Here is a 19,468-nt window from a genome sequence, read left to right on the forward strand (position 1 = left end):
GATAATGCGCGTCTCCTGACTGCATCAAAGTATCAGCACATCAAAAGCCAGGAGGCATGAAATGCAAATGATAAAGTGAAAGCAGATGGATTGTGCATGATCGCCTGATGCCCAATGAATTTTAAAAGATGCTGGTTCACATGGGGAGAGGGGCTGAAATAAACACGTTATCCCTGCAATTTTTTTTCTTTTTTTTTATTTTTTTTTTTGTTCTTGCTGCTCACTCCTGACAATATTTTTTCACACTTCAGCGAGCAGCCACTCCATCTCCCTCCCTCCCTTCCCTCTCTTTCTCTCCCTCTCTCTCTGTCGCTGTCTCTACCTCACACACGTCTCGGGTCATGTCGCCGCAGCTCCGGTGGAAATAATAAGATATAAACCACGAGGTTGTTATTTGCATAGAAATAGCATGGAGCCCCAGGCAGCATGGGAGAAGGACACAGAGATCATTTGTCTAAAATTTTAATGAAAACTTTTGCTGAGGCAGAGATTTTTTTCTTAATTTTTTTTTTTTTTTAACTTCCCCTGCCTCCCCCTTTTTCTACCCCCAAACCTTCCTCCTCCTCCCTCACTCCCTTCCCTCGTCATAACCTGAGCACGGGGTGATTTCAGATGTGTTGTGCTGTGCCCTGCACCGACACCTTCATTTCCATGGCTTTTCTTTTGAATGGAAGTGAGACCAAAGAGCCTGGCATTCCCCATTCCTGCACTGCTAATGTGCTTCAAGCTTCCAGGGCTCTGTTCCACTGCACTCCTCCCAGGGATGTTCCACAGCCTGCTGCTGACCTATTTTTAATCAGTTTGCTCCTCCTTGTCTTTTGTGTTTAAAAGAAATCCCGTCTTGGAGACTGTTGTGTTAATGGAAACAAATAGAGGCTTTCAGTCACATTTTCCCTGCAGATATGTGTTCTAGGCTTTTCCTAAGGGAAGCCAGGTTCAGCTGAGACTTCCAGGAACTGCTGCAAGCAGCATTCCCAGCCGTTTGTTATGTAGGTGTTCAACCAGGCTCTCAAACAGTTTGTTTTGTGATGGTGAGGAAGGGCTGCCCCAAAGCTGCTGTCCCCTCTGGAGGTGACAGAATTCTGAGCAGCACTGGTTTGTTTCCCTCCTGTTTTAGCTTTATTTTCCCCCAAACTCTCTGGTCTTGACTTGCCTGAATCATCAGGCCCCATGCTCCCCATGGTTTGCTCAGAGCATCCAAGAGTACCAAGGATGAGCTGGACCAATCTCAGCTGCCAGGAGTGTGCAGGGAAGATGAGGGGTCAGAAACTAAAACATGAAACATTCAAGGCATAGTTCAGAACTTTGAGCTTCATTTTTGACAAGAATGGGTCAAAAAAAAAAGTGTTGTTCGGTCTTGTTGGATTCCTTTACATGAGGTCAGAAGAGAATATCTTTGTATTTTTTGATTCAGTCCTGAATTGTGCTGCAGAACTTCTTGGATGCTCTGGGATTCATATAACAGGATGAGACAATAGGTCAGGGCTGCTCAGGGGGCTGTGCCCATGTGAGAGAGGTCTGGGCAGCTCTGAGGCTCCCTGGAGGAGCTCAGGGAGGAACAGGAGGCTCACACAGGCTGGGGAGTGATTGCCAACAGTAATATTTACCCTTCAATTTCACAATCTGCAAAAATAAATAAAAGCCCTGTTAGCCTGATGCTGTTTGGGGTTTGTACTGTGGAAAGCTCTTCTTTTTTTATTGTTTTTTTTTGAGATTCAAGGCAGGGATAGCTCAGTATCTGCTCAAGATGACTCCAGTCTTGGGATTAGATCAAAGCAATCATGTGAGAGCAATCATGTGAGTTAGAACAGCAAGTGCCAGCCCTGTCATTCAAAGAAGCATTATAATTATTAATGCATGATATGAATCTCTCTGTAGTGGCACAGCAGGACTGCTGGGAAGATCTGTATGGGTGCAGGGTGTTGGAGAGTGCTAAGCAAGGAGGGGTGGGAAGTGTCAACCAGAAATCAGCACTCACCAGCATCAAGTGTTGGCTCCTTGTGTGGAGGCTGGAGCTGCCCAAGGTTATCCCAGTCCTGGGAGGCAGCACAGGCCCCTCTGCTCTGCCCTGGGTGGTTGTGGCAGTGGAGGAGGTGAGAACAGGTCTCAGGGTGCAGCTTGGGCTCTCCCAGAGCTGCCCAGGACTGTGGTGCTGTGGAGGTGTCCCTGGCCATGCTCAGGCCCAGCTAAGCCAGGCTCATTCCCTTCCTCCCCTGCCAGTCAGGGGCTGTAGGTGCTGCAGGGGGTGTGGATGGTGGCACTGCAGGTGACACAGGGGTCCCTGCTCTGTGGATACCTGCAGGATGGATGCCTGGCCTCAGTGCAGATAAACAACCACCACCCTCCACTGCTGCATTTTCCTTTTAATTGCCTTTCTTTAAGTGGTGATATTTGTGTATTGTTCCCATTAGAGACAATTTACGTTCCAGGCATGCCATTATCAGTCCCTTGATGTTTGCTTAGGGAAGAAAGTCTAATAGATTTCTGTTGACTTTTTTTATTCTCCTTCCTTTTATCATTTTTAATACAGATCTTGCTCAGTTTATCTGTGCAGTTGGGGGCTCTGTGTGTGTTTAATTCTGCTAAACAGGAGTTTGCCATCATGGCCCATATTCTGCCAGTCCAAACCTCTTCCCCAGGATTGTGTCCCAGCTCCTGGGGATCCTGCAGGGTGGGTTCTCACTGGAACATTAACTCTGCTCCCTAATGTCCCACAGGAGCTGAACTTTCCAACCCATCCCAGAATTATTGTCCTGACCATCCCTCTTGGGATGTCCCCAGGAGGACAGCGGGGTGAGCAGCTCGGGGCCTTTCCCGTAGAAATTCCTTGTGATTCTGGAGATGTGATGGGAACTGTAGGAGCAGCACTGGAGAACTGCAACATTTCTTATGGCTAAACCTAAACTCACACTGGAAGGTGAACAGAGTTTCACTGTCCTGGTGAAGAGGTCCCTGCACTGCAGCCTGTGCCCCCGGGGTCTCTGAGTAACAGGGTTCTTTGAGGTCCAGCAGGTGACAAAGATCTTCAAGTTGGAGACAACCCTTAACATTGTTTATAGGGTTCATATCTAGATTAGGGAACCCCTGGCTGAGACAGGTGGGATTTATGGGTGTTGGCACCATGTAGAATAGGGGCTGTAATTTTAGTTTACGAAGTGTATTGAGTCCTTTTGATTTACCACTGACTGAGGGAGTGACCTTGAGCAAAACACACGCAGGGAGAGGAGAGAGGGGCACGAGGGTTTTGACAAGACATTTTTCATTTGGAAATGCCACTTCACCGAAACTGGAGCTCTTCAGGAAAAAGTATCAGCTTGGATGAGCTTCTGCTTTGGAATTTTTTGGGTCAAATGAAAAGTTGTTTGGATTTTATTTCCCAGCTGACTTTTCTTCCCAAATTAATTTTTATTTTTAATATGCACAGCAAATATTTTAGAGGTCATTTGGAGCCCGTCTGATCTCAAGTTTGTAGTTCAGCTCTCAAGATTGCAAAACTTGATTTTTATTTTTGCTGCAACCCAGAAATTTTCCTAAATCCTCCTCGATAACCACAAGGTGGAAAAACCTTCCCACCAAAAACGTGAGATGCTGCAAAGAGACAGAATCTCTTTGTGTGTGCCCAGCTGTGGAGCCCTGCTCCCTGTGTATCTGTGAGGAGTGGTGGGATCCCCAGGCAGGAGCTGCAATTCCCTGTGTGCACCTGGCTGCACTTGCCCTGCTCCCTGCCAGGTGAAGTGCAATCGCTCTTCTGCCCCTTCCCTCTCTGATCTCGCCAAATGCAAGCAGGGAAAGACTCCACCAGCAGGACCTGCCTGTGGATTTGCAGTCAGGAGCCATCCCCAATAACCATCAGGCTGTCAGCTCCCCACCTCCCCCCAGCTCCCACCTCCCCCATCACTCACCAAAGGGAAAAAAGAGCCGGAGCTGCAGCTTGAAATATATCATGCAATAGTGTATCATGAATTTCTTGTGAATCACATTGGAGAAGCAGGTTTATTTATTTCCGAGACTCTAAATCAATACAAAGTAGGTCTCTTAGTTCTGAAGCTGGGATGGAGTGGGAAAAAATGAGCCCATTGTACTCTTAAAACTTTGGGGAAAGGAGATGACAGCTATATAATTCCATTTACCAGGCACTAGGGGCTTTAATGTGAAGGTGACAGGGAGCTCTTTGTGCATTTAGAGCACCATATCTTCTAAATAAAAGATCTGTAGACTTGATAGTGGAGTATAGCTCTGCCTTTAATAATCTCCAAGCATTAGACCGAGCCAATCTGTTCCCAAGTCAGAAGGGTCCCCCACCGAACGCTCGTAAATTAGAAGTGCAGGAACTGCACGGATTCAGGGATTAGGAATGCAGGAAGGGCAGAGAGGAGCTGTCTGTGCTCCCACTGCCAGGCACAGGGGCTGTGCATTCAGGAAGGGCAGAGAGGAGCTGTCTGTGCTCCCACTGCCTGTGCATTCAGGAAGGGCTCTGTGCTCAGCTGGGCTCTCTTCCCTCTCGCTGCTTTTCCCCTCTAATACATGATCCGTGTGGGGGAAGAGCTGGAAATGAGCACTGAGCTGTCGAGGCTTGACTGCACATAATAGCAGGCAGGTTGGAAGTTCCTGCATTGTGTTCCTACATTTTTTCTGATGAGACATTCATTCCCATCATTTCTGCCTGTTTATGAAAAATAGGCTATTTATAGGACATGCATATGCCTCTTCTGCTTTGTGTTTCTGGCAGACAATATAAATTGTGGGATGGGAATTGCAATTATTGAAATTATTTGGATAAAAATCTGGCAGTTATATTTGATATAAACACATGATACGCTTGGAATAATAACAGCACTTATGTTACATAATGATTCCCATTCAGGCCCTCCAAGCTGTCATGTTTTCAGATCTTTCATCCTGGGTGAAACAGATGAGCCAACCCAGCCCTCAGCCAGCCCAGCTTTGCAGGGAAAGTCCCATCTCTCCAGCAGCTCAGGTTCTGAGAGGAGAAAGCAGCTGCTCAGCATGGGCTGGAGTGCTAGAAAATTATTAATATGCACATGAACCTGTTGAGGACCATCCTGTAGAGGCTGTTAGAATCCTGGCTCTGCTTGTGTTTGCCAGAAGATGCTCTGAAATAACAAGGAATGTGGTTTCTTAATGGGTTTTTTGAAGATGAGATGAACTCGGTGTTGGCAGCACTGCCCAAGTGTTTTGGGATGTTTTGGAGGTCTTCTCCAAGGTAACAAATGACAGGACAGGAGGAAATGGCCTCAAGCTCTGCCAGGGGAGGTTCAGGTTTGAATGTGAGGAAGAATTCCCTCATGGTAAGAGTTTGAGGTCCCTTCCCACCCAGACCATTCCAAGATTCCATGATCCTCCCAAACCCCCCCGAGTGCTCAGTGCCAATCTGGGGATGGAGCAGCTCAGGCTGTTCAGAGCTCACCTGTCCCCTCTCACCTGCACATCCAGCTCATCCAAATCCTGGCTCAAACTCTCCTCAGAGCAGCTTTTCCCTGCAGCTGGGCACCCTCTGCCCCTGGCTCCATCCTGCTCTGGGATCTCCCACCCGCTCCAGGCTCTGCTGGAAGGGCTGGAGCGCTTGGGAGAAGGAGCTGTGTGTTTATCTTGATCTCCAAAAAGGGATTTAAGGGTGAGAGCAGTGGTATATTAGGCTGTTTCATTGCCTGTCAGCGCTGCTAAACCTGAGCTGTCTGCAGAGTCTCCAGATAAGCAGGAGCACAGGCCCATTTTGCATGTACATGCGTTTGCATTAGTTCAGAGAGGGGGAGTTTAAATCCTCTTTATTTTTATTTTCCTCTGTGGGAAGCGTTTAGCTAGGCTTGTGCCTGGCATCTGGGCTTTTCTTATCCTTGAACCTAAATCTGTGCTGCTGTCTTCTCTGCCGTGGCTTTGCTTGGCACTGATTTTGTTAGAGGAGGAGGAAGGTGTTTGAGCTCAGAAGGGAGACCCAGGAACACCCCTGTGCTAAAACACACGCTGAATTCTGTATTTGGGGATGAGTTTTGTGACATCTGTGCATGGTTTTCTTCTTGACTGGCATCTGCCAGCTCCTCTGTCCCCAGAATGAGCTGTGCTGGGTGTCTGGGGGAGGCCAGGCTGGTTGTGTGTGTTTGAGGGGGTTTTTAAGATCCAAATGAAGCAGGTGTGTAATGTCCTCTGTCTGTTAGAAAGACTCAACCCATAAAAATAACAAACGGCGTGTATTTGCTGGAATGTCAAAGTTATGAGTTTATTTTGTAATGATGTGCTCCTGCCTTCATGAGGTAAACTGGCCGTGGCAGAGGTGTTATTAGTAATATGGAGTCAGTGGAGCAGAAAGCCAAGTGACCGAGAGATCAGTGTATCAGTCAGGGAGAGGGCAAATGGGAAGAGACAGCAGGAGAATGAGAAAAGAGCTGCACTGCCCAGGCTCAGATTAGAGATGGAGCTGTGCAGGAGAATGAGGAGCCCCAGCCTGCTGCTGTCCATCCTCTCAAAGGAGCTGCTGAGCCTTTGTCTGGCTTTTTTTTTACCCCTCAGTTATACATTTAAATATGTCCACCCTACAGTTTCCTTGGAGCAATTTGGGATTAGTGAGCTGAGCTGGGCTCAGCACTCGTGGGCTTTGGTCATTCTGCTGCTTGGGGAAGGCAAGTGGGGAAACTGCCTCAGTTTCTCCACTGATATCATTTCCCTTGGGGATTGTAGAATCCAGAATGGTTCAGGCTGGGAGAGCCTTAAAGATCCAGTGCCATGGGCAGGGACACCTTCCACTGTCCACTGTCCACTGTCCTTCCACTTGGCTGCTCCAAGCCCCATCCAGCCTTGCCTTGGACACTTCCAGGGGCATCCACAGCTTCTCTGGGCACCCCACCCTCCCAGAGAGCAATTCCTTCCCAGTATCCCGGCTCTCCCTGCCCTCTGTTCTCTAGGGATCACTGTTCAGCAGCTCTTACCTGCACACAGGGCTCGGGAGGCTGTGCTGTGAGAGGTTGGCTCCATCCTTCTCATTCCCGCATGATCCTGAGGTGCTGCAGGGATGGGTTTGTGAGCACCTCCTCAGCCAGCACCTCCTGGTCACATCCCAGCACTGATGGCTTTCCCATTTTTCTTTCCCCAGGTGCTTGGACGGGAAGTTTACACCTCCAACAACCAGCTGGGAGGGATCCAGATCATGCACAACAACGGGGTGACACATGACACTGTCTGTGACGACTTTGAAGGAGTCTACACCATCCTGCAGTGGCTTTCCTACATGCCAAAGGTAATTCCTGGGCCTGCAGAGGTGCCACTGCTGGCTTTGTTCGCAGGGTTTTGGGAAAGGGGGCTCTCACTTCACTTCCTTCAATATTTTCCTTTTTCCCTTAGAACATACACAGCCCTGTGCCCATCCTGAAAGCCAAGGATCCCATAGACAGAACCATCGACTTTGTTCCCACCAAGACCCCCTACGACCCCCGCTGGATGCTGGCTGGACGCCCCAACCCAAGTATGGCCAGGAGATGCAGCAGTTCCTCTTGTTTCAAGGCTCTTTGCCAGATGTCTGCAACCCAAATATATTTCAGAGTCTGCAAAATAATTAGTTCTAAACAATACAGATATAATATACAAATATTTAGTTTATAATATAATTTACAATTTAGAATACATATAACATATATAATATAAAACAATAAAACTTACTAATAAATATATATATTATCTATTATATATGATTGTTATATTATATATACATTATACATAATATATATATAATTTATAATTTATAATAATGTTAATCTATAATATTATTTATAAACACTATCTAAAAGTAGCCTATAAATCCTGAGTGCTCAAGGACACCATACTTTTATAGATGAAATATTTACTTAGAATAGTTACTTTTATGGATTTTTTTTTTTTTATGATTTAAGGGAAAGTCCATCCACAGAGGGTCTGTAAGTTAAAGGAATCACAACATTCCTGCAGATCTTGGGGAGCTGTGTTGGCACCACTGTGGTTGTGCAGCCTTGTACAAGCTGCAAACTGGGTGACCATTACTCCTGCTGTTATTAATGAGTTTGGGGGGCTAAAATGAGATTTGTGATAAACTAAGTTTTCTGGTTTTGGATAATATTTTTTCATCATCTCTCAAGCAATTCATCCAGCTGTCTGGGCGCCGCAAACGCCGGCTTCCAAATCGAGTGACTTCAGATTTTAATTTAGTGGAAGCGTTAAGGAAAGCAGATGATTCCCTGTGATAAGTTAAAGCAGATATCTCCTAGGTGAAAAGTTAAAGCCATTTATTAGAGGAGATATTGCCGTGATATTCTTCAAACTGACGCCCGACACGAGGCCAGAATCTAAACGATCAGCTTCGGGCTCGCGATAAAGAGATAATTTTGAAATGGATGGTCACATTTTACAGTGGGGCCACAGAGGCAAGGAATGTAGAACACAGTAATTACAAGTTTGGGCTTGATAAAACACTCTCCATCCTGTTTAAGTCAGCAGAGGTTAGCGTGCTTGGATCTCCACTTTTTAATTGGTTTTGGACTTGGGTTTGTAGAAGCAGAGGTGCTTGTTCAGAGGAAAGAGTTCCTCAGGAGCTCTGTGCCAAGGGGGGAAGCTGGGAGGGATTTGGGGGTTTGGAGGGATTTTTTTGTGGGTTATTTTTATGCAGAACTTCCCAAAACCCCAGTGCAAAGCAGGTGTCCCCAGAGAGTTGTGATTTCTGTTACTGGCTCTAAAATATCGTTGAAATTTTCGTATTTAGTTCCTGGGTTTCTTCAACATTCCTTCTTTCAAGGAAAGATTAGGCAGGATCAAGAGAAGAATATGAGAATATAAGTTTTAAAATAGAAATAGATTTGTTAAAAACCATCTTTAATGACTTTACTGCCTTTTGACAAATGTTTGTAGTCTTGAAAAAAGCAGAGTTATTTATTTAAAAGCATGGGAAGTCCCTCTGCTGTCTGAACCCCATCGTTTAACAATAAATGATGCTTTTGCTGATAAATTGCTGTCTTTATGCAGACTAGGAAATGAAATAAGACATGATGGCTGAAGGCAGACAAATGCTCAGCTGTCTAATGCTCCCTTGTATTGTCATCTATTTAAAATTAAATAAATAAAAAGACAGTGCCATGTTCTCCAGTTGGCATTTTTAAGCAAGTTTTCATTCTGCCCTCTCTCCTTCCTCCTTTGATATTTCCCTTTTTTCCCTTCCCTTTAGATCAGAAAGGGCAGTGGCTGAGCGGGTTCTTCGACCATGGCTCGTTCATGGAGATCATGCAGCCCTGGGCACAGACAGTCGTGGTGGGGAGAGCAAGGTAAGTTCTGAGATGTGCATTTCTCTAGAACACAACTTTCCTGTGATCATTTCTCTCTCTGTCTATGTGTATGTATATCTATTTAGTAGAAAGAGTTGGAAAGAAAGGGATGAGTTGACCTTTAAGGTCCCTTCCAACCCACTCCTTGGCTCTATAATTCTATAATTTAAAGGCTTCCCCAGGCTAAGCAGCGTGCCAAGGATGGAAATCAATGATTTGGCAAAGGCAGAAGCTCTCTGTCCATGCTCACTTCACTTGCACAGTTCCTTTCTTCTGGCAAATTCCAAGTGGCTTTGGACTCTCACACAGCAGGGATATATAACACAAATGAAACAGACTCCTTTCAAAAGCAGTGGCACTTTGAAAAAAAACAAATATGAATGTATTCTTCTGGGATTGTTACTGTAAGTGCTGCCAAAACTCATCTCTTGTATGTATGTTTGGAATATGTGTGCTGTTGGCTGTAAATTGTCTTTTATTATTCTATGGCAACTTGTCCAGGGACACACTATAAAACAAGATGTAGCATCTTCATGTGCTAGCCTGATAAAATTTATATGAAGTATTATGGAAAACAGAAGTTGTTTTGAGCTGTTTTCAAGTTCAATAAATAACTGTAATACTTGGATAAAGATGTTCTTTATTAGGTCACATGGGCCCTAATATAGAAGTTATAAGTTACCGATTTAAGACGGCTTCTGCAATTACGGGGTTCCAGCAGACCCTTAATCATAGGGAATGGGAATATTTCCAGCCCCTCAGTGCACATGGGCCCTGCCTCTTCCCTGCCTGTTTGTGTCTCATCAGCTCGGGGTGGCTGGGGAGGGAACAGGGGCTCTGCTGGGACTGTCCTGGCAGGGTGGTGTTGGTGGCTTTTGTGTGCAGGAGCGCCTGGCTGCCCTGGCACGCAGAGCTGGGCACCCTCCCTGGTGTCCCTGCCCATCCCTGGTGTCCCTGCCCATCCCTGGTGTCCCTGCCCATCCCTGGTGTCCCTGCCCATCCCTGGTGTCCCTGCCCATCCCTGGTGTCCCTGCCCATCCCTGGTGTCCCTGCCCGTCCCTGGTGTCCCTGCCCGTCCCTGGTGTCCCTGCCCGTCCCTGGTGTCCCTGCCCGTCCCTGGTGTCCCTGCCCGTCCCTGGTGTCCCTCCCTGCCCGTCCCTGGTGTCCCTGCCCGTCCCTGCCCATCCTGGTGTCCCTGCACCCACCTGGCAGTCACCCTGCAGCAGCAGATCTGGACAAAACACAGGGAGTGTTTGAAGTCCCTCCCAACCCGTTCTGGGACTCTCTGATTTCTCAAGACCATCAGTACCAAAATCTGGGTGATGGCAGGCAAAAGGTGATGGACATATGGATTCACTGCTCAAAATCTGGGTTTGGTTTATTCTGTTTAATTTTTAGAGGGGAATGTGCTCATTTTTGGAATAGATTTTGCTTTGAGAGCTGTTACTTCTCTGGAACTCTTCAGCCTCGTGCCTTGACTCTGCAAAAGTCCACAGTGCTGCTCCTGTTTGTCTGTCCTGGGTGTTGAGACCTGTAGGAGCAGGATGGGAATTTGATGTGTCTGTGTTGGGATGTGTAGGAGCAGGATGGGAATTTGATGTGTCTGTGGTGGGATGTGTAGGAGCAGGATGGGAATTTGATGTGTCTGTGGTGGGATGTGTAGGAGCAGGATGGGAATTTGATGTGTCTGTGGTGGGATGTGTAGGAGCAGGATGGGAATTTGATGTGTCTGTGGTGGGATGTGTAGGAGCAGGGTGGGAATTTGATGTGTCTCACCTGTTTGCAGGCTGGGAGGAATACCTGTAGGAGTGGTTGCCGTAGAAACGAGGACGGTGGAGCTCAGCATTCCTGCTGATCCTGCAAACCTGGACTCAGAGGCCAAGGTGGGTGGGCCATGTGCTCCTGTCCGTTTGTCCTCTGCAGATGTCCCTGTGGAGGGAGCCCCTGTCCAGGTGGGATTCCTTCCTTCCTTTCCCTGGATGTGCAGCCCATGCTGAGAGCCAGGAGTGCTGGGAGCAGTGCTGGGAGCAGTGCTGGGAGCAGTGCTGGGAGCAGTGCTGGGAGCAGTGCTGGGAGCAGTGCTGGGAGCAGTGCTGGGAGCAGTGCTGGGAGCAGTGCTGGGAGCAGTGCTGGGAGCAGTGCTGGGAGCAGTGCTGGGAGCAGTGCTGGGAGCAGTGCTGGGAGCAGTGCTGGGAGCAGTGCTGGGAGCAGTGCTGGGAGCAGTGCTGGGAGCAGTGCTGGGAGCAGTGCTGGGAGCAGTGCTGGGAGCAGTGCTGGGCTGTTGTGTGACCATTCCTGCAGGAGACACATCCCCAGCAGCTCTGCTTCCCTCAGGGCTCAGGGGAGGGGCAGGGATTAGGGCCCAGGGGATGTGACAAGCAAAAATCACTTCCCTGCTCTCTTGCTGTGACCAGAATGTTCCAGGGCCTCCCTGCTCTGACATTTTGCTGTTCCTCTGTGTGATTTCACAGCCCTGGCCCTGCTTCATCTCTCCAGGGCTTTTTCCTCTCCATGTTCTTTTCTTTCTCCTCTCCTTCTCCTCCTTACAGCATCACAGTCAGGCTGTCCATACTTATTACATATTTTCTTGGCTGAATTAAAGGCAGTGCTGCTGTTGAAGCTGGTGATAAAAGGATTGTCCCAATTTAGCCATGGCCAAGCAAATCCCACCCATTTCACGTGCCATCTTCCTCACTGTTTATCCCACATCTCAGCTCCTGATGATCCTCCTGTGTTTTACATTAATGTGCTTCAAGGCCTGACAGTGGATTTTTCTTCCCACCAGATAATCCAGCAGGCTGGGCAGGTGTGGTTCCCCGACTCTGCCTTCAAAACAGCCGAGGCAATCAAGGACTTCAACAGGGAAGGGCTGCCCCTGATGGTCTTTGCAAACTGGAGAGGCTTCTCTGGGGGAATGAAAGGTAAAGCAGCACTTTGGAGCTGTCCTGGGGGTGGTTTTGGCTCCGTCTGGGCTGCTCAGAGCACCACAGAGTGCTGCTTGAAATGTTGTGAAGTGCCAAGGATGTGAGATTGATACTATCAAATTTGAAGTAAAAGATGAGATCAGGGCCTCTTACCTGGGTGAGAGAAGTTGCAGGAGCACTGAGCTGGTGGAAATTCTCAGGGTGGCAGAGGCTGCTGGGCTCTGCTGGCTCCTCAGCTGGGCACAAGGAAAAGCCTTTGAGTTTGCAGATGCAAAGGGCAAAATTTTTCCCTCTGGAAAATACCCATGGCCTTTGAGGGTGGGTTCTGCTCTGTGTGCTGCTACTGCACTCCCTACAGGAGTTGTTTCCCCAGCCACAGAACTCACTGGGAAGTTGTTGAGGTATTTATTTACCTCATTTAGTCCTTAAATATTGTTTTACCTTAAAATGCCAGATCTGGCCTTGCTGGGTTCCTCAGAAGCTGAGGAGTTTTAGCTTTGGAGTTGGGTGGAACAGGCAGCACGAGGATGTTAATATTTATACTGCATATCCCAGGTTATTCCAGCCAGCTGGCAGGAGGAGGAGGAGGGAAGGACAGAGCCATTTTTGCACCTTGCTCCTTGCATTTTCCAGCCTCCTGCTTGCTGCTGGTGTCTCCTGACACTCTCGGTGTCCCTTGGGGAGTTGTTTGCAGTTTTGGTTTCAGTGCTGGCTGGGGATTATGCAGGGAGGGAAAATAAACAATTATGCCACCCCTCAGTGCACACAAACACACTGCCAGGAGCCGACTGCACTGTGGGTAAAATGACTCCAAAATTGTGTGTAATGAGTAGGAAAAGATTAGAGACAGCTCTTGCTATGCTGAAAATTGACATTAGTGAAGGGGGAGGGGGAAAAAAAAAAGGGAAAAAATTAAACCCCCTCTTTCCTAGTCAGCCTGGGAGGTCTGATTTCTGCTGTAAAATAAATAAATAACACCCTAAATAAAGGCAGCTCGTGGTGGTGGTGGCTTCCCCAACGAGCTCTCTCCGTGGCCAGAAGGCTCCTGAGCATAATGCAAAATTAAATTATGAAAAACTGGCTGGAATATTCCGATGGAGGAGCCATTTGGCAGGGGTTTATTTGGGCGAACCGGCGGTGACCCACGACGGGGAGACATCAAGCGTGAAATTCCCTGGAAATTAGCAGCAGGGTCCTGGGCTCGGCAGGGAGGGTTTGATCACATGCAAATCCCCGCTCGCCGTCGGGGGCTCCTGTTTCACTTCTCCTTTTGGCCCGGGACAGGTGATAAATAACAATAAAAAAAGAAGAAGAATGATAATAATGATAAGAATTGAGTGGTGTGGAGAGGCCGGTTCAGAGCTGGGTGCTGGCTTGTGTGTCTTGGCCAGAACTGTCCAGGTCCCAGCTGATGTCACAGCTGGGCTCTGCTCCAGCTCCAGCAGATCTCTGGCTCTGGGAGGGCTCTGGCTGCCAGGATTGATGCACAGGGGGATGGGGACACCTGTGTGTCCCTGGGGGTGGCTCTGGGCTGGGGGCAGCAGCAGGGAAGGGGCCGGAGCTCGGTGGGCACTGCCCACCCTCCTGCAGCCCCAGCTCTCCTGGGGACATCCTGCAGCCTCTGCTCCTCGATGGTGGCTGCTGCTGGGAGCCCCAGATCTCCTCACTGCCATGGACAGCGGCACCTCTCACCAGGCCAGGTTGCTCAGGTTAGGCTGAGGTTTAACTTAACACAGGAAATTTGGCCTGGAGCACCATGAGGACCCTTTGGTAGTGGCATTCGGGGAGGAGAACGCTCCTCAGCAGATTTTACAGCTCTGGGGGCACCAGGGGTGACTCCAGCCCCAGGAGCAGCAGCAGCTCCACCAGCCCTGCTGAAGTGTTGAGAGTGCAAAGCACTTGGTTTTATTTAATAACAAATATTAGGGTTTAATCAGCTATTTAATCAGGATCCCAAGGCTGCTGGGACATCCCAGGACACTGAAGTCCCCAGAGGGACCATGGAGGGGTGAGGTTCATCCTCCTGGAAGGCTGATCCCAAAAGATCCCATAGGCACAGAAATGCTTCCCTGACCACCTGGGGAATAAAATCCTTTCCTGGTGACACCTGAGGAACCTGAGGGAGCTTTGGAGTTGTGAGAAAGCATCAAGTTCCCCCAATTTCTCTGCTCCTCCTCCCTCTGCCCTGCTCAAACAATTAGTGCTGCTCTTCTCTGCACTTCACCTGAGTAAAATATATACCCATGGCAGGAGTGAAAAATGTATTGCTAATTACACAATTATTTTATTATGTAGCACTAGTAAAAAATGTCTAGTAAAGAATTAATTCAGTTAAAATAATTTGAATCAAGCAATTATTTTCTTAACACTAGAATTAGCTGAAAGTACTTCAAGTGGTTTATTACTAGCACTACATAATAAAATAATTGTATAATTAGTAATAAATTTGTCACCCCTTTTGAGTCTTTTTCTTTGCTCAGGACAAAGGGAAAGGTTGGAGTTTTGTTTGGTTCTCAGTCCTCACTGTCTCTGCTAGGATTTATGTTTATTCCCAATTAGAGGGAATAAATTGTTCTTCCTTTTGTCAGCATTTGATGCCTTTTAAATAACATGAAATTCCTTTTCTTGGGTGTTTGGGCAATGACCTTGGAAATGAAATGGAGAGATCCTATCAGTGGTACCTATTAGTGGTACTAAAATATATTTATGTATGTTTGTATATTTTATATTTAAAATATAAAAGAGTGTGTTTCCCCAAGAGTCAATTGCTTAATTATGTTCATGTTAATGCTTACCACTAAAATGAGTGTTAAATGACAAAGGGACCTTGGCTGGACTCTCTCTTCCCCAGAATTGAGGCTTTTCTCGAGGGATAGAAGGATTTTAGATGAATAAAAGTATCTCAGTGTTTTCAGGCTGTTCCTGTTGCAGCAGGTGTGAGGTACATAAATGCAGCTCCTTAATTTTCTCTGCACTGGTATTTTAATGGCCAGAAAAAATGAGGCAAACCGGGAGGGTCCAAGCTAAAAACTCGAATGATGGAGGGGGCTGGAAGAGAGGTGAGGCATGGATGGATGCCTCCTGTCTGAGGATAAACCCCACTGAGAATCCTGCTGCTGTTTGTAGGGAGCCTGAAGGAGTGCAGGCATGGTGTAGGGTGGTACAGGGGGTAATGACATGAAATTAATGGGGAGGGAGGGGAAGTTTGGCTGAGTTCTGAGGGAAATCTCATCTATTTGGCTGTGGAAATGCCCCTAAAGAAGCAGTAGATTGATTGTTTGGGGTTTCTAAATGGGAGCTTTCAAAAGCACTGTGGAAGAAACAGTCCTGTGTGAACAAAGAGGTGGGCTAGATGAGCCTAATAACTATTTTTCATTTCTTGTATTTTGATTTAATACTTCTAGATATAATTATATGTAACAAAATATATATATTCAAGAGTGCCCGTTTCCATTACAAACTGTATCCATTAGAAACTATATCATCTCATAGAAATTCTTCTGCCTTCCCTTTTCCTCTTTTATTTAAATCACCTTTGGGGCTGATATTTTCAATGTACTGTCTTTACACAGTGGAGTTGTTCTTATTAATTTTGAGCAAAGTGCCTTAAACAAATTTTAATGGAGGAAAAGCGGAGTGCTCTTCCCCATCCCTCCCCACACACATTTTTATGAAGATCTGGAAAAGCTCTGCTGCCCTTAGGTGCATTTTATTCTCATTACATGAGTTGTGGGACAGGTCCAGCGCAGTAAGTCTGAGATTGGGCAGTACAGATGTACCCAGCCTGATTTCCCAAGCTGTGGGAATGCCTGTGGGCTGGGAAGTCAGGGATGGACCATCCCCAGGGCACCTGGTGTGAACTGAGGGCCTGCAGCCCTGGCATGGATGTGCTTTCGTGGAAAGTCTCCAGAGTGGAGGTCCCACATCTGGACTGATGTGGGAGCATCCTGCAGGCTGGAGAGGGACTTTTCCCAAGGGCCTGGAGTGACAGGACAGGGGGAATGAAATTAACCGGCAGGAGGGTAGATTTAGACAGGACATCAGGTAGAAATCCCTCCCAGTGAGGGTGCTGAGGCCCTGGCACAGGTTCCCAGAGAAGCTGTGGCTGTCCCACCCCTGGAAGTGTGCGAAGTTGGGGCACTGATGAGCTGTGACTCCAGGCTGTGTGTCCTTGTCCCTGCCACGTCTGACCAGCTGTGTGTCCTTGTCCATCCATGTGGCATGTGACTGTCCTTCCCCAGCCACCCTGCCCATCTCTGTGTCCTTGTCCTTCCCCACCCACTCTGACCCATCTCTGTGTCCTTCCCCAGCCACCCTGCCCATCTCTGTGTCCTTGTCCTTCCCCAGCCACCCTGCCCATCTCTGTGTCCTTCTCTAGCCACTCTGACCCATCTCTGTGTCCTTCCCCACCCACTCTGACCATGTCCCTGTCCTTGCCCAGACATGTATGACCAGGTGCTGAAGTTTGGGGCGTACATCGTGGATGGTCTGCGGGAGTACCGGCAGCCCGTGCTGATCTACATCCCGCCGCAGGGCGAGCTGCGCGGCGGCTCCTGGGTGGTCATCGACCCCACCATCAACCCCCGGCACATGGAGATGTACGCGGACAGAGAGAGCAGGTACGGAGCCCTGTGCCAGGAGTCACCAGCTGGGACTGCCTGGGGTGCTCCCTGTGGCCTGGGACACTTTGTGTCCCTGGGGCTGGTCGCTCCCAGGTGGAATCTCGTCTGCGTTTCCAGCCTGGACAAACCGGAGCTAAAAGTTCTCCTTTGTTGTGTCGCCCTCCCCATTCTCTGTTCTCACGCTCTCCAGCTAACCCTGAACCATTCAGCTTTGTGCCTGATGCCCTGAAAGTCAGGTGCAAGAGGTGCCTCTCTGTTTCCTTTTCCAGAGGAGGCATCCTGGAGCCGGAGGGGACGGTGGAGATCCGGTTCCGCAGGAAGGACCTGGTGAAGACGATGCGCAGGGTGGACCCGGTGTACATCAGCCTGGCCGAGCGCCTCGGTACGTGGGGCCTGGGCCACCCCTCCGAGGGGCACTGAGCCGTTTGCCCAGAGTCACTGTCATTTTTATTTACTGTTTTATATTTACTGTTGTCTGACTTGGCAGGAAAACCAGATGAGACCACTGCACGTGTGTACGCGTGAGATGATACTCGTGTGTGCTCAGCACACCCAGGGTGTGCAAGATGGTGTTTTCTGAGCTGATTTCTCTTTTTTATTATATTTTATTGACTGGCTCTCACAACAGACCCTCATTGCAGATGCCTGGCTCTAATTTCCAGCTCAGCAATTGCTCAGCTCACTAAAGGTTTGTGGGCCAAACCTTTAACAGGCATCATTTCACGTAACAAAGGGTTTGATCAAAGACATTTTGGGCTGCTGGACTGGAGTGTCTGAGGTAGTTTGCAGTAATGATACCCGTGTGCTCTTCAGTTTCAAGGGAATAAGGAATGTTGTCCATGTCTCTGTAAACAGGGGGGCTGTGCCAGGATGGTGTTATTTCCACTCCGAGTGATCCCAGGGCCTGCTGTACACTCAACATCCCAAAATACAGAGTGTTCAGCAAAATGCACTTAATATCAGATATGTTCTCTCTCAGGGGAATAGGCTCTTTAAATAGTTCTTTACTGGCTCTTACTATAAGAGTGTAATCTCACAGAGCCTCCTTTTACCTCCAAAATTGACTACATTTCAGTGGAGGGAGAAGTGTGCCATGTGGGTATGGCTTGAATTTATAAAGCCTTTTGGGATCCTTCAGGAGGAAAAATGTTCTGCAAATGACTGATAAATCCTGGCTATTGCTGCAGTTACATTTTAGTATTTGGGTTTTTTTTTTTTTTTTTTTTAATTTATGGCAGGGCAACAATTTATATACAAAACAACCCTCCTGATAGGCCTTGGGAAGAGAATAATATGGGGTGAAGGGTGAGGGGGTGCTCTGGGATAGTGGAAAGTGTCTCTGCCTGTGGCAGGGAGTGGAATGAAATGATCTTTAAAGTCCTTTTCAACTCAAACCATTCTATTATTCTATGACTTAAATCCCAGTTTTAAAGTCTTATTTTCAGAAAACCTCACTTTTGGCCTCTGTCAGACTTGACAGTGTTCATTTAGGAGCAAAGGGACAGTGACTACCCCAAGTCATGGGGTAAAAAAGCTCTCTGGAGATGTTCAGTGGAGTTGCCCAGGCAGGCAGGACCCCCAGCTCCCCCTCCCACGGGTGTCTGTGGGACAGGGAGAGCAGGAGTCTCCAGGGAAGGAGAAATCAGATGTGTGCTCAGGGAAGGGAATGTGCTGAGCACTCAGCTGGGCCCTGCAGATGGATGGCCCTGCAGGGTTCACCTTCACCCTCTCCCACCCCTGGCTGTGCCAGCAGCAAACCAAGCCCTGCTCCAGGCAGGGGGATGGATCCATCCCCAGGAGCGGAGCCACCACCAGTGCTGTGGACAAAGGCTGGAGTGTGGAAATCCTGGAGGGAGGGCGAGCAGAGCATCACCTTCACTCACCTCTGTGGGGGCAGCACACCTGCAGGCCACCCTTGAATCCTGTGGGACACTGGAAAAAAAACCACAAGGGGAAAGATGGGATAGAGTTTCCTGGCCACATCCTCAAAACCCCAGTGCTGTGTGAGCAGGCAGGAGCCTGGCTGGGGCTTTTTCCCCCCTCTTCCTCTACAAGGTAATTACTCCCAGCAAACTCCATACACTTTAATTAAAATGACTGCAACACAAGAGCAAGTCACTTACAACTGTACATAGGGAGAGCTCTAAAAGCTTCAGTCACTGATAAGCATCTCCCTGAGATGGATCGTAATTGCTCCCAGCATCGGCTGATCACTGCTGTTGTTGTGCCACTAATTCCATACCAGAGCAGGAAAGCCACAATTGCAGGACACACTGAATTGCATAATTTTTATTTTTTTTCTTTTTTTTTTTTTCTTTTTTTTTCTTTTTTTTTTTTTTTTTTTTTCTGGTTTTCTTTCTGGCCAATTTAAAATTTGTCAAAGTCGGTCTTCTTCTGGATCACTGCCCTTTGATATTTCGCGCACTCCATTTGCCACAAACAAGCCGCAGGGCCGCAGTTCATGCTGACTCCAGCAGAAGCAGAGAAAGCTCCATTTATCTTACACTGCCTGCTGAATTCTTACTCATTAGCTGGGGGTTCACTGCCTCTCTTTAACCCCTGAGTGGCTGTCATCCCTCCCCGGAGCTCCGAGAGCGGCGCGAGGGAGATGCTCTCCCACCAGCCC

The 19,468-nt window shown here is 48.0% G+C and overlaps 1 protein-coding gene across 6 annotated transcripts in view; it reads left to right on the forward strand.

Annotated features, from left to right (window-relative positions):
• ACACA (acetyl-CoA carboxylase alpha) overlaps nucleotides 1-19,468 on the forward strand; it is a 100,603-nt gene that overhangs the window by 70,961 nt on the left and 10,174 nt on the right. For 5 of the 6 annotated variants that reach the window (XM_014254957.2, XM_014254956.2, XM_088066036.1 and 2 more), the window contains 7 exons: nucleotides 7,106-7,249; nucleotides 7,354-7,474; nucleotides 9,200-9,296; nucleotides 11,083-11,179; nucleotides 12,082-12,217; nucleotides 16,662-16,839; nucleotides 17,112-17,224. In XM_014254957.2, the coding sequence (XP_014110432.2) occupies nucleotides 7,106-7,249; nucleotides 7,354-7,474; nucleotides 9,200-9,296; nucleotides 11,083-11,179; nucleotides 12,082-12,217; nucleotides 16,662-16,839; nucleotides 17,112-17,224 (886 nt within the window). Of the gene's footprint in view, nucleotides 1-7,105; nucleotides 7,250-7,353; nucleotides 7,475-9,199; nucleotides 9,297-11,082; nucleotides 11,180-12,081; nucleotides 12,218-16,661; nucleotides 16,840-17,111; nucleotides 17,225-17,329; nucleotides 18,013-19,468 lie in introns of those variants that run through there. The other variant, XM_088066038.1, reaches the window with a different exon arrangement.

Source organism: Pseudopodoces humilis, chromosome 23, assembly GCF_049639895.1.
Source record: "Pseudopodoces humilis isolate 2021_Gansu_Grassland_sample_001 chromosome 23, ASM4963989v1, whole genome shotgun sequence".
NCBI lineage: Eukaryota > Metazoa > Chordata > Aves > Passeriformes > Paridae > Pseudopodoces > Pseudopodoces humilis.